The sequence below is a fragment of the Bufo gargarizans genome, chromosome 3, assembly GCF_014858855.1.
Source record: "Bufo gargarizans isolate SCDJY-AF-19 chromosome 3, ASM1485885v1, whole genome shotgun sequence".
Classification (NCBI taxonomy): domain Eukaryota; kingdom Metazoa; phylum Chordata; class Amphibia; order Anura; family Bufonidae; genus Bufo; species Bufo gargarizans.
This window is the reverse complement of record NC_058082.1, coordinates 382,328,671-382,345,663: the sequence shown is the minus strand read 5'-3', so window position 1 is coordinate 382,345,663 and position 16,993 is coordinate 382,328,671. Positions and strand designations below refer to the sequence as shown.

General features: G+C 45.3%; 2 protein-coding genes across 2 annotated transcripts in view; one reads left to right on the top strand and one right to left on the bottom strand.

The window, feature by feature from the left end:
• The window catches only part of SNRPC (small nuclear ribonucleoprotein polypeptide C), a 57,088-nt gene extending 43,247 nt beyond the window's left edge, over nucleotides 1-13,841 (bottom strand). Inside the window, exon 1 of the mRNA XM_044288170.1 lies at nucleotides 13,682-13,841. Coding sequence (XP_044144105.1) covers nucleotides 13,682-13,689 — 8 coding nt within the window. The 5' untranslated portion in view covers nucleotides 13,690-13,841. The remainder of the gene's footprint in view (nucleotides 1-13,681) is intronic.
• Nucleotides 13,842-13,986: 145 nt separating this feature from the next.
• Nucleotides 13,987-16,993, top strand: part of ILRUN (inflammation and lipid regulator with UBA-like and NBR1-like domains) — a 355,318-nt gene continuing 352,311 nt past the window's right edge. Inside the window, exon 1 of the mRNA XM_044288169.1 lies at nucleotides 13,987-14,571. Coding sequence (XP_044144104.1) covers nucleotides 14,414-14,571 — 158 coding nt within the window. The 5' untranslated portion in view covers nucleotides 13,987-14,413. The remainder of the gene's footprint in view (nucleotides 14,572-16,993) is intronic.

The window sequence follows — 16,993 nt, the reverse complement described above, 5'->3', positions numbered from 1 at the left end:
ATCTAAAATAATTAATTTCTCTCTCTCTATCTATATCTATATATATGGGGGGGGGGGGGGTTTAAGCCCATGCAGTCATGGAGGATTCATCTTTTTTGGAAAATATATTTTCTAAATCCTGGCCAAGACAATTTTCCTGTGAAAGGGCAAACTACAGACAGTGCTGCCCATAATTATTCATACCCCTGGCAATTTTTTTTTTTTTTTTACTGAAAGTTACTTTGATTCAACAAGCAAGTAATTTTTTGACGGGAAATGACAGTCTTATCCATGGATGTCAAACTCATGGCACACCAGATGTTGCAAAACTACAACTCCCATCATTCCCTGATAGCTGTAGTATGCCCAGGCATGATGGGAGTTGTAGTTTTGCAACAGCTGGAGGGCCACGAGTTTGACATCCCTGGTCTTATCTTTTGGGAGACACCTACGTACAAGAGGCATTATTGTGGGGAAAAAACTTTTTTTTTTTTTGCTCAATAAAAGCTGAGAAAAGGGTCCAGTCCAAAATTATTCATACCCTTCTAAAATCAATAGAAAAGCCTTTATTGGCTATTACAGCAATCCAAACGCTTCCTATAATTGCAGACCAGCTTTTTGCATGTCTCCACAGGTATTTTTGCCCCTTCATCTTTAGCAATGAGCTCCAAATCTTTCAGGTTGGAGGGTCTTCTTGCCATCACCCTAATCTTTAGCTTCCTCCACAGATTCTCAATTGGATTCAAGTCTGGACTCTGGCTGGGCCACTCCAAAACGTTAATGTTGTCCGCTAACCATTTCTTCACCACTGTGCGTTTTGGGTCATTGTCATGCCGAAATGTGCACTGGTGCCCAAAGCCAAGTTTCTCTGCAGACTGCCTGATGTAGTTGAGAATCCTCATGTATTGCTCTTTTTTCATGGTGCCGTTTACTGCGATTAGGTTCCCTGGTCCATTGGCTGAAGAACACCCCCCAAAGCATTAGGTTCCCACCACCAGGTTTGACAGTCATATGGTGTTCTTTGGGTTGAAGGCTTTTCCTTTTTTACGCCAAAGGAAGGAAACATAATTGTGACCAAACAATAAAATTTTTGTTTCATCTGACCATACAACAGAAGACCAGAAGTAGTCGTCTTTGTCCAGATGAGCTTTTGCAAAGGCCAAGCAAGCTTTTGTGTGCCTTATCTGGAGAAGTGGCGTCCTCCTTGGTCTGCATCTGTGGAAGCCAGCAGTGTACAGTGTCCATTGTCTGCCTTCAGACATTGCCACCAGCAGAGCCCAGATTCACCAGGATGGCCTTGGTGGTGATCCTTGGATTCTTTTTCACCTCTCTTAACTACCCTCCTGGCCAGCACAGGTGTCACTTTCAGCTTCTGACCACGTCCTCAGATTTTCCACAGTGCGGAACATCCTGAATTTTTTGATACTTTGTATGTAGCCACTGGAACTTAAAAATATTTAGAAATGGCCTTGTAGCCCTTTCCTGATTTGTGAGTAGCCACAATGCGCAGCCGCAGGTCCTCACTGAGCTCCTTTGTCTTAGGGCTCTTTCACACCTGCGTTCTTTTCTTCCGGCATAGAGTTCCGTCGTCGGGGCATGCCGCAAGGCCGGATCCGGAATGAATGCCCATTGAAAAGGCATTGATCCGGATCCGGCCTTAAAGAGGACCTTTCACCTAAAAAAATAATAAGACTATAGCGTTACTTACATGCCCCCATGATTTCTTGAACGTTAATTCTTTTTTCATTCTGTGCCCCCGTTTGTCCGCTATGCCCCCCAGGATAATTCCCGCCGTCTATGCTAATGAGCCAGCCTCAAATGGGCTGGCTTTAAAAGTTCTCCCGGTCGTGCCTTCCATCTTCTCCCTGGCACGGAGCGCATCCAATCAGCGCGCTCTGCTCTTAGCCAGGGAGAAGACGCTCCAGTTCTCGCGAGACTTCAGAGAACTGGAGCGATTTCGTCTATCACGACCGGGAGAACTTTTAAAGCCAGCACATTTGAGGCTGGCTCATTAGCATAGACGGCGGGAATTATTCTGGGGGGCATAGCAGACAAACTGGGGCACAGAATGAAAAAAGAATTAACATTCAAGAAATCATGGGGGCATGTAAGTAACGCTATAGTCTTAGTTTAAATTTTTTTTTTTAGGTGAAAGGTCCTCTTTAAGCTAAACGTCGTTTCGGCGCATTGCCGGATGCGATGTTTAGCTTTTTCTCAATGGTTACCATGGCTGCCGGGACGCTAAAGTCCTGGCAGCCATGGTAAAGTGTAGCGGGGAGCAGTATACTTACCATCCGTGCGGCTCCCAGGGCGCTCCAGAGTGACGTCACGGCGCCCCACGCACATAGATGACGTGATCACATGGCACGTAATCCATGCGCATGGCGCGCTCTGACGTCACTCTGGAGCGCCCCGGGAGCCGCACGGACTGTAAGTATACTGCTCCCCCACTCCCCACTACTACTATGGCAACCAGGACTTTAATAGCGTCCTGGGTGCCATAGCAACACTGAAAGCATTTTGAAGACGGATCCGTCTTCAAATGCTTTCAGTACACTTGCGTTTTTCCGGATCCGGCGTGTAATTCTGGCAAGTGAAGTACACGCCGGATCCGGACAACCCAAGTGTGAAAGAGGCCTTACCTACATGTTGCTGCCTTTTGCAGCCCTCTAGCCCTTTCCTGGGCTGTTTTACAGACTTTAGTGCCAAAAAGTTCGGGTCCCCATTGACTTCAATGGGGTTCGGGATGAAGTTCGGGTCGGGTTCGGATCCCGAACATTTCCGTGAAGTTCGGCCGAACTTCTCGAACATCCAGGTGTTCGCTCAACTCTAGTACACAGTACTCCATGTGTGGTCGGACTAATCAAGTGGCAGGACTATGTTCTCATCATGAGCATCTTTGCCCCATTTGAGGCAACTCATTATCTTGAGACTCTCTGGCTTAGTATGCATCTCTAGATGTTAAAGGGAACCTGTCACTGGCATTTGGGTTATAGAGCTGAGGACATGGGTTGTTAGATGGCTGCTAGCACATCCGCAATACCCAGTCCCCATAGCTCTGTGTGCTTTTATTGTGTAAAAAAACCGATTTGATACATATGCAAATTAACCTGAGATGAGTCCTGTACGTGAGATGAGTCAAGGATAGGACTCATCTCAGGTTAATTTGCTTATGCATCAAATAGGTTTTTTGACACAATAAAGGCACACAGAGATATGGGGACTGGATATTGCGGATGTGCTAGCAGCCATCTAGCAACCCATGTCCTCAGCTATATACCCAAAATCCTGGTGACAGGTTCCCTTTAATGCTTTTTGGATATAATCTCCAAGCTCTTAGTCAAAAGTGCACCTTTAAATCAGTCACTGCATCTGAAACTTGAGCTGGTGCACTCTGAGTAGCAATGCGATTGGTCCCAGAAGGCACAGGATAATAGCTTGTCAAATATGCTTGTGGTTTTAGCTGTGGGTGTTACCCTTATCAATCTAAGAGTGAGATCTACAGCAAAACCACATCAATTCTGCACCAAAACCCACTGTTAGGGCTCTTTCACACCTGCGTTCTTTTCTTCCGGCATAGCGTTCCGTCGTCGGGGCTCTATACCGGAAGAATCCTGATCAGTTTTATCCTAATGCATTCTGAATGGAGTGAAATCCGTTCAGGATGTCTTCAGTTCCGGACCGGAACGTTTTTTGGCCGGAGAAAATACCGCAGCATGCTGCGCTTTTTGCTCCGGCCAAAAATCCTGAAGACTTACCGCAAGGCCGGATCCGGAATGAATGCCCATTGAAAGGCATTGATCCGGATACAGCCTTAAGCTAAACGTCGTTTAGGTGCATTGCCGGATCAGACGTTTAGCTTTTTCTGAATGGTTACCATAGCTGCCGGGACGCTAAAGCCCTGGCAGCCATGGTAAAGTGTAGTGGGGAGCAGCATACTTACCGTCCGTGCGGCTCCCGGGGCGCTCCAGAGTGACGTCAGGGCGCCCCAAGCGCATGGATCACGTGATCACATGGCACGTCATCCATGCGCATGGGGCGCTCTGACGTCATTCTGGAGCGCCCGGGAGCCGCACGGACTGTAAGTATACCGCTCCCCACTACTACTATGGCAACCAGGACTTTAATAGCATCCTGGCTGCCATAGTAACACTGAAAGCATTTTGAAGACGGATCCGTCTTCAAATGCTTTCAGTTCACTTGCGTTTTTCCGGATCCGGCATGTAATTCCGGCAAGTGGAGTACACGCCATCCGGACAACGCAAGTGTGAAAGAGGCCTTAGCCATGACTGTCCACAAACCAACTGCAGAGAGCTGCTGTTTTTTACCTGTTGGGTTGATTAAAACAGCTGTTCCCAATTATTAAGGGTAATTAGGGTGCTTTAGAACAGCTTGGACTATTTGCAATGGTAATTAACTTTTGATTTTCCCACAGACTGACAGTTTGTGAAAGGTATGAATAATTTTGGACTGGACACTATTTGCTCAAATGCAAATAAAAAGCTGAGAAATGTTTTTTTTCCCCCACAATAATGCCTCTTGTACATAGTCTTATTATCTTTTGGGAGACACCCATGTCATTTCCAGTCAAATAATTACTTGCTGGTTAAATAAAAGTAACTAAATCAACATTTGCCAGGGTATGAATAATTATGGACAGCACTGTAGTTTCATCTTGGAATTTATGTCACCTGTCTAAGATTTTAACCAAAGTGCCCCTCTGGCAACTACTGCTAGACCCGAGGTTCTTGCTTCTAATCTGACAGACTTTGCTGTGGAATCAGACAAAGTCCACCTCTTTTAGTAAGAGGGCAAAGGAATCTTTTAGAGAGTCATAAGTTGCCCCTTACCCAGAAGTGATTCCAACTGTGATAATTGAAGGGATCTAGAAACCGATGTGGCAGCCAAATGTGGTTTAAATAATGCTGCTGCAGCCTCTCAGGTTTTCTTGTCCATGGGATCTCTACGGGACCCCATGTCCCCAAAGGGTAGGGCAATTGTCCCTTTGAACAAGTTTGATAGGGATGCATGTACCTTTGGACAAGATTAAAACAACGCCTCATCCTCCTCGCTAAAATGAAGGAGACGTTTCATCATTTTTGGGACAAATAACTTCCTATCAGAAGCTTTCCAATCTCTTTTCATTATCTCCTACATATTTTTGTGGACCTGAAAAACTTTTGTTCCAGTCCACTAAACATTTGATCTTGCACGGACCTCTGGTCCTTTTCGTCTGAGAGATCCATGGTTCCCAGAAGGCCTTAATTAACTCATTAGTATCTTCAGAGGAGAATAAAAACCTTTTAAATTCTTAATCAGACCCAGAAAAATCTGAGGAAGCAAGACCTTCTGAATCCAAGTCCTGATCTGAGATGAACTACAGTAACTTATTCTTGGTTCTCTATGTTTTGACATAAATGCACCAGGGGTAGGCATAGGATTTTCAGACAAGGCTGTCTGCATTTCCTCCCTGATTAAGTCTCTTAATTCCTCTATAATAGACAGAACCAAATATTTTGCCATATTAGAGGTACATTTGCTGCAAAGTCTTTTTGTATATGAATCAGGCAATTTTACCAAGCATATAACACATTCCTTAATTTGACTAGGATTAGCTCTCTGAGCCCCATCCTTATCACTCTGCACGCATACAGGAAGAGAAGGAGACCGAGGTACAAGGGGGTCAGCATAAGTAAATATATACAGAATTCTCCTCAAGAGACATTTAGTTGGCCCCTGTGTAGGGTTGGGCGATATACCAGTGTTCACTATATACCATGGGAAAAATCGGCAATATCACCGTTTCCTAATTACCGCGGTATTTTGTGACGTCATCGCTTCAAAAACTGCGTCCACGGCCGCCCGCCCTTGCATCATTATCTACCAATTGCTCCTCACTTGCTCCCATGGTGCAGTCTCTGCCCACCGACGTCTAACGTCGGAATCAGATGACGCCCAGGCTGAGTTGAGCAGCGCAGTATAGCAGCGAGTGGCGGGAATGTCAGAAGAACTTAGTCCCACACTCCGTCCGACTCAGACCCCCACAGAATTCACGGCTGCGGAGAGAAGAGACCCTATATATCATAGCTGCCGGACGGGCAGCCATCATGAGTCGCTGCCCCCATACAGTACAACATCTCCTTGCGGCTGCCCCCATACAGTACAACGTCTCCTTGTGGTTTTTTTCTTTTAAACGGGTATTTATCGCAATAAATTTCTTATCATTATCGTCTGAATATTTTTGATATAGCCCAACTACCATTGTGAGGTCTCCATTTGGACTGCACCAGGTTCAGACATGTTTACCTTATTTCTACCTCTGACCCCTTTAAAATACTTTCCTGCAGACCTCAAATCAGAGGGCGACATCCGCCTTGATCCTGCGCGCCAATTCTAGCTCCGCCCCTTCACTGCGCTTTCAACAGACTGGAAGTATCCTTTTGGAACACACCCAACTACCGGTGACATCGCAAGCGCTGAAAGTATCGGGCTGTGATGCGGAGCTCGAACATGACCGGAGGTACTCCTTGAGTATCCGGTCCACACAAGGACCTCCACGCCCGATGCACAGAGTGGGAGGTAAAGAGCAGGGATGTCCATGGTTATCAGCACCTCATATACGGGCACAGATGCTACCTGCTTCCCTCATGTGGAAGGCATTTCTTCTGTTACCCGCGTTATTTTTTTGTTCTATGTTCTAGGCCAGTGGTGGCAAACCTATGGCACGGGTGCCAGAGGCTGCACTCAGAGCACTCTGTGGGCACTTGCACCCTGGAAAAAGTCTATGGTGCAGCAATATGACAGACTTTTTCTGCCATTCATAAGCACAGGGCGAACTATGAACAGCACAGACAGCGCATTGAATGCAGACAGGCTATTGTTAAAAGTACACGGAAAATATACTATATTGGTATTCAGGTTAAATCGCTGTGTTTGCACTTGGCAATAAATAAGGGGGCTTTGGGTTTCAGTTTGGGCACTGTCTGTAAAAGGTTCACCAACACTGTTCTAGGCAAATATAACAACTTTACAATTAACTCACTTTATCTGCAGTGCCTGGTTTATCAGATTTGACTGAGGGTCACATGACCTGTGATGTCAGCTTCTCTCCCTGCTCTGATGAAGTTCGTTGCACAAACCTGTAAACAAGAAGTCACTGTGCTGGCCACACCCCCCTTCACTGCCGGGCTGTCAGCTCTCTCCTAGGATTCTTAACCCCTTCAGCTGCACAAACTGGGTAGCTGCAGGCAGTGAGGAGACAATGCTGGGCACTGGAGCTGTCAGACCACACAGCATTGCACAAGAAGGTAGGGGGAAGATCCTGTGTGCATTAGCAGTGTTGTTATACAGCTACAAGTTGCTGATGATTCTCCCAGCACTCAGGGCAGCTCTTGCATCCACTCCCTTAGCAGTGCAGGGGGAGTTTTCTTTATTTTCATGACTATGAAAATTGTAGATTCACACTGAAGGCATCAAAAACTATGAATTAACACATATGGAATTATATACATAACAAAAAAGTGTGAAACAACTGAAAATGTAATATTCTAGGTTCTTCAAAGTAGCCACCTTTTGCTTTGATTACTGCTTTGCACACTCTTGGCATTCTCTTGATGAGCTTCAAGAGGAAGTCACCTGAAATGGTTTTCACTTCACAGGTGTGCCCTGTCAGGTTTAATAAGTGGGATTTCTTGCCTTATATATGGGTTTGGGACCATCAGTTGCGTTGTGGAGAAGTCAGGTGGATACACAGCTGATAGTCCTACTGAATAGACTGTTAGAATTTGTATTATGGCAAGAAAAACCGAGTGGCCATTATTGCTTTGCTTAGGCTTCGTTCACATCGCCGTTCAGCCTTTTCGTTCTCCTGCTCCGTTTAGGAGCAGGAGAACAGAAAGGACGGATAAGGCACATAACTGACGCCAAACGGAGCCCACGGGCTCCCTCGACTATAATAGGGTCCGTTATGTTTCCGCTCAGAAGATGATTTTGAAGCGGAGACAAAAGTTGTGCATGCAGGACCTAGAGGGCCTAAGGGCTCCGTTTGGCGTCAGTTATAAGCCTTATCCGTCCTCCTGCTCCTAAACGGAGCAGGAGAACGGAAAGGCTGAATGGTGATGTAAACGAAGCCTTAGTTATATATTGCTGCCCATCAGATTATCAGTGCTGTATATTATTTTTTTTTTTATAACTCAGACAACCCCTTTAAAACACAGCACGGCCTCACCACAAGGATAATCCGTCTCCACCTGGAAGGACAGGAAGACACTGAGGAGGATCAAATTTAATCTTCCTGTCCCTACCTGGTTGGAGGTGGGTCATCTCAAGGAGGATGAAAGGGAAAATACTACATTATGTTTTAGTGTCTCCATATTCTGAGAGCTATATTCTTTTTTTGGGCCTATTGTCTCATATAAGGCCTTATTTTTGGCAGGGATGAGGTGACTAATTTGTACCATTTTTGGAGGCATACCTTTTTGATCACTTGGTGTTGCTCTTTTTGTGAGGTAAGGTGATAATTAAAAGTGCAAAAAGGCATTTTTAATTATTATTATTTTTTTACGGTGTTTATCTGACAAGGTAAATTATGTGATATTTATAGAGTCAGTCTTTTCGCATGCTTTAATACCCAATATGTTTTTTTTTTTTTAAACACGTTATTTCTGTCCCACTCTGGGACCCCTCACTGACTGCAAAACACCTTCTATACCACGGTCAGTGCTGTAAAAGCCGATGCCAGTGGATACAGCAGGGGTCTGGCCAGAAGTCACAATAATGCCTGTATAAGCGCCTCAGATGCCTGTTCAGGCCATTTTACTCCCTTGAAAAAGTCTAAGGCCTTAGACTTTTCCCTGTTTTCATCAGCGCAGGGTGCGCTGTGAACAGCACAGCAATTCTCCCTGTGCCTTCATTGACCAATAGCAAAGCTCCAGACACCAAGGAGCTTTGCTTTTGGTTAGTTTGGCGGGCGCCGGAGCGATATAGTGCCCTGCAGCAGGGGAAGCTGGAAGGAGTAAGGGCTGGCTCCCGGGGGTGACTGAAGCAAGTAGTGTCTGGTGCGCTGTGCAAGGACCCCAAGAAGCATGGCAGCAGAGTATCTGAAGCCTACAGCCCAGACATCAAGACGGACCTGCAGAAGAAGAAGTTAAAGGGACTCTGTCACCACTTTCTAACCCCCACTTTTAAAACTATAGTTCTGTCCATGGAGCCCCTGTGATTTCAATGGTGTTGTTATATGTGAAATCCGCAGGCTCGTTTTGATAAAAAAAGCTTTTATCTAACCTGTCAGTCATGAGGATAAGGTGCCCAGGGCGTTTCTCCCGGTCTGAACATGCCGCCGCCGCCGTTGGTGCCCAGCTCCTCCTCTGCCTTGAATTTGCGCCGCCTGAATGTCAAGAAATACGCCTCCGGCTCTCCCTCAGTCCCCCCTCCTTTTCCAAAATTTCGCGCGTGCGCACAGGCCTGTGCCTGATGCGCCCGTGCAGACTTTACGATTCAGCCTCATTGAGCGAAGTGCGCATGCGCACTTCGCTCAACCTCCCGATAACGCGAACACTGCCGCACGCGCGGGATCTTAGAAAAGAAGGAGGGGGGACTGAGGGAGAGCCGGAGGCGTATTTCTTGACATTCAGGCGGCGCAAATTCAAGGCAGAGGAGGAGCTGTGCACCAACGGCGGCGGCGGCTGGCGGCATGTTCAGACCAGGAGAAACGCCCTGGGCACCTTATCCTCATGACTGACAGGTTAGATAAAAGCTTTTTTTATCAAAACGAGCCTGCGGATTTCACATATAACAACACCATTGAAATCACAGGGGCTCCATGGACAGAACTATAGTTTTAAAAGTGGGGGTTAGAAAGTGGTGACAGAGTCCCTTTAACAGTCAGTGCAGGGTGTAATGTATAGATGTGTGCAATGTATGTAGTGCAGTGTGTTATCATCACATCACAATATTTTTATTATTTTTTCGCCACTAATAAACAGCAAACAAGGCTGTAGAATATATCACTGATCGGCAATTAGGCCCTCATTTTTTTTCTACTTTTATACTACACAAAAGGCTTTTCAGTGCTGGACGGCATTTTTTTCCCCTCGCCACTAATACACAGCAAACTGGGCTTTAGATTATATCACTGCACCGCTTAATGGCAATTAGGCCCTAATTTTTTTTTTTACTTTTACACAACAGGCTTTTCAACAGATAAGTGCACTGTGTCACTGTGATTTCGTAGCAAAGAGATCACAGAGAGGCACGGAGCATTATCAGTCATGTTAATGCTCCGTGCTTCTGCAGTCTGCATCGGGTCTTAGCACTCTTTCACGGAGCGGATGTCCCGCGCGGCATCCACTCGTGTGAAGCCCTTAGGCTAGGTCTACACAACGACATTTGTCGCACGACATTTTGTTGCACTAATGTTGCGCGACCATTTTTATAATGGCAGTCTATGGTGTTGCACTGCAACATGCAACATGCTGCAACTGTCGGGTTGCAGCATGTCGCAGTGCAACACCATAGACTGCCATTATAAAAATGGTCGCACGACATTAGTGCAACAAAATGTTGCGCCCTGCCGCGCGACAAATGTAGTCATGTAGACCTAGCCTTACAGTTCTGGAATGTATTGGATAACAGACCAGAGGACGGCTGCGAGATAAGGCCGGCACCCGCAATCCACATTTGTATTCACAGGTTAATTATATTCATTGGTGGTGCAGTGTTAACAGTCCACCCCCCCCCAGTATTCTATTCATTGGTGGCCTCCCCCCCCCATATTATATAGTCATTGGTGGACACAGGCAATCTCCCACCCCCCATTCTTCCTCAGTATTCTCATTGGTATCACAGTGGCCACATTCAATCCCCCACCAGTATTTGCATTGGAGGCATTAATTGCGACGCTCTGATCGGTTACCATGGCAACAACGTTTAAATCGCTCCATTTCCAAATTTTACATATAAAATACAAAAAAAAATAAAAATTACATATCGCCACGCCAGAAAAAGTGCAAACTATTAAAATATATCTATATTAACAGAAAAAAAATTAAAACCGAGTGAATCACAATTTTTTAACCCCTTCTACCCCGGGACAGTTTTTACCTTCCTACAGAGGCAATTTTTTTTACAAATCTGACATGTGTCACTTTATGCGATAACGCTTTTAATTATCCAAGCAATTCTGAGATCATTTTCTCGTGACACATTGTACTTCATAAATTTGAGTCAATATATTTCACCTTAATTTCTGAAAAAAATCCCAAATTTACCCAAAATTTTTAAAAATGTGTAATTTTCTAAATTTCAATTTCTTTGCTTTTAAAACGCTACATAAATGGTAATAAAAATATTGAGACAATCTGCAACAGAAAGATACACCAAATGGTGAGTTTATGTTGTCAATTTTGTTGCTAAAATGCTGAAGTTTAGACGCATTTAATTCTTTGCATTTGATATGGTAGGATTATTTTTGACATAACACATTGGACAGAGTGAAATTCAAAATATAAATTGGCATGCTACAGATATACAATGCACACCACAGGTTCATTTCTGCTGTACATTTTTTTATGCTACATGTGAATGAAAAGTGCTAAAAACTCACGTACTGTATAACACTGCAAATTTGCCGCACAAAAATCTGCAGGTAATTAGTCCCGTGTGCACCTACCTTAAAGGGGTTGTCAAACTCCTATAACGCTCCCAAAAATGCCTGAGCCCCTCGTACTGGTCATACTTATGAAAAGACACAGGTATCAGGGACCAGTTGGGACTATAGAGCAGAGATTAAAGGGATTCAGTAAGGAGATTTTAGCCCTATAAGCTAAACATATGCCCATGTCTGTACTAACAACATGAATCCTAAACTGGCCTTATTAAACCTGCTTGTGGCTTTTAGCCCAAAATACAGGTTTTTATAACCTGTCAATCACCTATTTAAAAGGTGCCCAAGGGGACGTCCGTTAATACAGGGTGCCTGGCCGTCTGGTTCCCAGCCCCTCCTTCCCAGTCTTAATCGCTGCCCTCCCTGTCTACAGTGCCGCCTTCCTCACCTCAGCGCCGCCTCCGCAATTCTCCCGTCTGTCCCTCTGCCAGAGCAGTCGCCTGCGCACTAGGCTCAGCCTGATGCGCCGCGGACTCCTGGCACTTCGCTCAACAAAGCAACTGCCTGGAGTCTGCTGCGCATCAGGCTGAGCCTATTGGAGGATTGCGGAGGCTGCGCTGAGGAAGGCGGCACTGTAGACAGGGAGGGTGGCGATTAAGACTGGGAAGGAGGCGCTGGGCACCCTGTATTAACCTCCCTGGCAGTACGATATCTTCATTAATTTTGTACCCAGAGAGGTACAAACTTCTGGAGCTGCTGCCGGAAGTCCGCGCCATGCTCTGGAAATACGGATGCAGACAGCACATTGTCTGCTGTCCAAATCCATCCCTGCACAGTTAAAATTAACTCATGGTGGGCCCAAGTGTGGCTCGGGGTTACCACTGCTTGCAGTGTAATGTGACCCCGAGCCACACTTGGGATTACCACTGAGGTGGTTAACGGACGTCCCCTTGGGCAGTTTAGGTAGGTGATTGACAGGCTATAAAAACCTGTTTTTTGGGCTAAAAGACACAAGCAGGTTTAATAAGGCTAGTTTAGGATTCATGTTATTAATACGGACATGGGCATATGTTTAGCTTATAAGGCTAAAATCTCATGACAGAATCCTGTGAATCCAGCAACTGAGCAAGACAAAAAAATAAAAAATATAATATATATATATATATATATATATATATATATATATATATATATATATAATTATTACTGAAACCAGCAGCAGCATCTGTGCCTCTGTCTACCTTCTCACCCCTCCAATCCCCCTATACTTGTATGGGCATCAGAAAACTCAACTCTTCAGTAAACTAATAGCGAATTCACACCAGGACTAATCATTTCCATGGTTCTGCTCGGTAATTGGAGCAGAGCAACATAATTAGGCTAGTTTCACACTAGCACTTTTAGATGCCTGCTGGAACAGCCCACCAGATATCTGCAATCCCAGAAAGTACAGGCTTGCATCAAGCCCTATTCACCATCACGCTGGCCCAAATAGTGAATAGGGGCCAGTGGGTGTCAGGTAGCAGCCGGCAGATCCAGTCATCTCCCGCAGGCTTCTCCATGCTGGAAAAGCCTGCCAACAATGTCTAACGCTAGTGTGAAACTAGCCCAACAGAAATAATACAGTGACTATAATGGGGTCCATCAGATTTACATTAGGGAAAAATAGCCTTACATGCATAATTATTTTATCTGCCATATTAGATATAATCTGTAACAACGTAGCTCGAAATATGAACACAACTTTAGGTGTGAATTTAGTGCGAATGTTACACTTAGGAAAGAAAACTGATAAAGTTTAGAAAAAATAAATACGTTCTATAGCGTTTCAAAGTTTCTTTCATTTGGCTGCACTGATTTATGAAACTGTTGCTTTTCATACTTTCAATAAATAGCATGGAGCCCAATTGACTTGAAGTTGCAGATACAGCTATCTTCCTTGGAACAAAGGACTTACGTCCACAGACGATTACCCAGTAAAACGCAACAATCCTACATGGATGTCAAATAGGCAGCTGGATAACGGAGCTACAATCAGCGAAACCAGAAAACCTATGAACCTCCATTGTATTATCCATGAGCTACAAACCCCAAACTTACTTAGGCATGGTGTTAATGGCGGAATCGTCACCTCTGTCTCGAGCGGAAGCAACCCACCGATGTTGTAGTCGAGCGGAAGTTGCGTCACACTGAGGTACCTGAGCCTGTAGCCTCCTTCTTCGTTAAGGGCATAAGGGTTTCTTGTATATTTTACAGTCCCACCGTATACATGAGTTGATGTATACATGCCCAGCATCAACAGTGCTCTTTGTTACGGTTATGAGTACGATGTACACGCCTATATGAGCATTTTGTAAACAGCAGTTTTGGGAGGAGTTAGCTACGACCTGTCGTCTTTCGTCTTGCCTAGTGACGTAATGACGTGTGGCGCTCAGGAAGCGGGGAGGCCCCGAGTGGCCAGCTTCGGAGCCGGAGACCGGGTCCTTGAGTAACGGGCCCGGGTACCGTGCTATTTTAGTCAGTGGATAATTAAAGCTTAGTAAGGCCTTGCTTTCAGAGGTCATTGATTTGAGGGCAAAGGCCATAGACCGCCGTCTTGGGAAACAACGGTTGTTTGGGTCTCGAGTCCGAGAAATGGACTGTACGGAGAGCTAGATACAGGGACCGGGTGCAGCAGACCAGACTGTTTGAGAGGCACTGAGTGTCCTCCTTACCGGTAGTCTTGGGGCAGGTGGATGCCACTGATAACCTCACCCTAAAACCGGGACGTCAGGGCAAGATTCGTGTACGTTGGTGCCAGTCTGTTAAGAAGCACAGCTCGTGCACTTTGCCATGGAGGGAATGGACGTTGATCTTGATCAAGAGCTGATGCAAAAGTTCAGTTGTCTGGGAACCACAGATAAAGATGTTCTCATTTCTGAGTTCCAGCGGCTCCTCGGCTTTCAACTTAATCCTGCCGGTTGTGCGTTTTTCTTGGACATGACAAACTGGTAAGTGATGGGATACAGCGTGTGTCAGTGAGGGTCTGGCGAAGGTTTCATTTATTACGATTTTCTGTGAGATCGGAGGCGCATCACTGAACAGAACAGGATTGAACCTGCCTGAGGTTCAGGTTTGTACGTTCACACAGCTAAATTCTGCCACTAATTTGCCATTGAGTCAGCAGCAGAAAAAGGTTGTTTTCGGCTGCTAAATCCACAAACAAATCTCAACAATAGTTTGTCCGTTGACTTTAATGTAAAAAAATCCTCCTTGTGCACAGTGTAAAATGGTAGAGGTTTTTAAAGTAGCTATTTAAAAGAAAACGCTTTTGAAGTGGCATGTTACCTTTTGTTAGTCGACTTGATTTTGGATTTCATAGACTTAAATGGGGAAACAGAGAAACCTCCACCAAATAAAAAATCTGTCACCAAAACTACCTATTGTGAGCTAGTAATCGGCTGCTGATTTCGCCGTATAAACTTGGCCTCACAGGTCATAGCTGTTGGCATCATCTCATGATTAGTGGTCAGTGAATCAGGACCGCCACGTTTGGGACCATACAAAACATTACAGTGTCCAGATACCGAACCCGGACTTTGGTGCCAAAGTCTGTGTTTGTTGTTCATAATTTAAATAAAGCTTGTTGAAAGGCTGCAGCGCAGCCAATCGACAAACATTTAAAGGGGTTCTGCAGTTTCTTTAAACGGATGATCTATATAGATCATCAGCATCTAATCAGCAGGGGTCCCACACCCGGAACCCCCGCCGATCAGCTGTTTGAGAAGGCAGTTGCGCTGGCAGTAGTGCCGTAGCCTTTTTTGCTTTTTACCGCAGGCCCAGTGACATGACTTGTATCAATGGCCTGTGCGCAGCTAATCTCCATTGAAGTGAACAGAGCTTAGCCCCGCCCAGGCCATTGATACTAGTCATATAACGTCACTGGACCTGCGGTAAACAGCGTGAAGGCCGTGGCACTACTGCCAGCGCCGCTGCCTTCTCAAACAGCTGATTGACAGGGGTCTCTGGTGTCGGACCCCCCGCCGATCAGATGCTGATGATCTATCCCGAGGATAGATCATCAGTTAAAAAAAACCCAGCAGAACCCATTTAAGCTGTGGGCACCTGGAAGCCATCACAGTCATGCCTAGTATTGGCATAGAAGAGAAAAATAGCCAGCAGCACTCCAAATCAATTCAAATGTTGAAGATTTATTGGACCCAAACTCAGGCGACGTTTCAACAGCTTGTTGCTGTCTTTATCAAGCAACAAGCTGTTGAAACGTCGCCTGAGTTTGGGTCCAATAAATCTTCAACATTTGAATTGATTTGGAGTGCTGCTGGCTATTTTTCTCTTCTGGTACATTGGACCTAGGTGCTGGTCCACATTGGCCGGACGTGCACCCCCTGCTTATACAGTGTGCTGCTTCCTCACTTTCCTCAAATAGTATTGGCATAGCTGTGATTAGCCAGTGCACCATGTGACCCTGTATGCATAAATGCCGGATCATATGGTGAGCCGTCATTCTGCTCCAACTAGTGTAGGGACAGGACGCTGCTGCATGCAGGGAGAGTTTTAGGCTTTTATTATTTTAAAAACTGTTCTGGTGACCTTTAGTTATTATTCATCAATGCAATACAAGACCTTTGCACCAGTGACACAGAAATACAATGCTTAGGGTACTTTCACACTAGCTTCGCTGGATTCCGGTAGGCAGTACTGTCGCCAGAACTGCCTGCAGGATCCGATCTGGCAATCTGCATGCAAATGGATACTATTTGTAGACTGATCCGGATGTGGATCCGTCTCACAAATGTATTGCAATACCGGATCAGTCTCTCCGGTTGTCATCCGGAAAAACGGATCCGGTATTTATCTTTTTTTCACATTTTTAAAGGTCTGCGCATGCGCAGACGGCAAAACCGGATCAGTTTTTCCGGAACACTTAGAGTCGGATCCGGCATTAATGCATTTCAATGTAAAATTATGCCTGATCCGGCATTCCAGCAAGTGTTCTGAAATTTTGGACGGAGAAAATGCAGCAGCATGCTGCGGTATTTTCTCAGTCCAAAAACCGTACAGTGACTGAACTGAAGACATCCTGATGCATCCTGAACGGATTCCTCTCCATTCAGAATGCATTAGGATAAAACTGATCAGTTTTTTCCAGTATTGAGCCCCTAGGACGGAAACGCAATACCGGAAAAGAAAAACGCTAGTGTGAAATTACCCTGAATCGAGCTGTTCAGTCTGTGGGTGACCTGTAGGCATTTTTGGTCAGTGCAATCCTACTCCTTTGTACCAGTGACACAGAAATACAATAGTTAAAAGGTCTGTTAATTGTGTCGCTGCCACATACCTATATTTGGGTCCGCCAAACAGGTTCCTTGCCGTTGTCTTGCGGAAATACAATAGTTCGTCTGTCAGCCTATC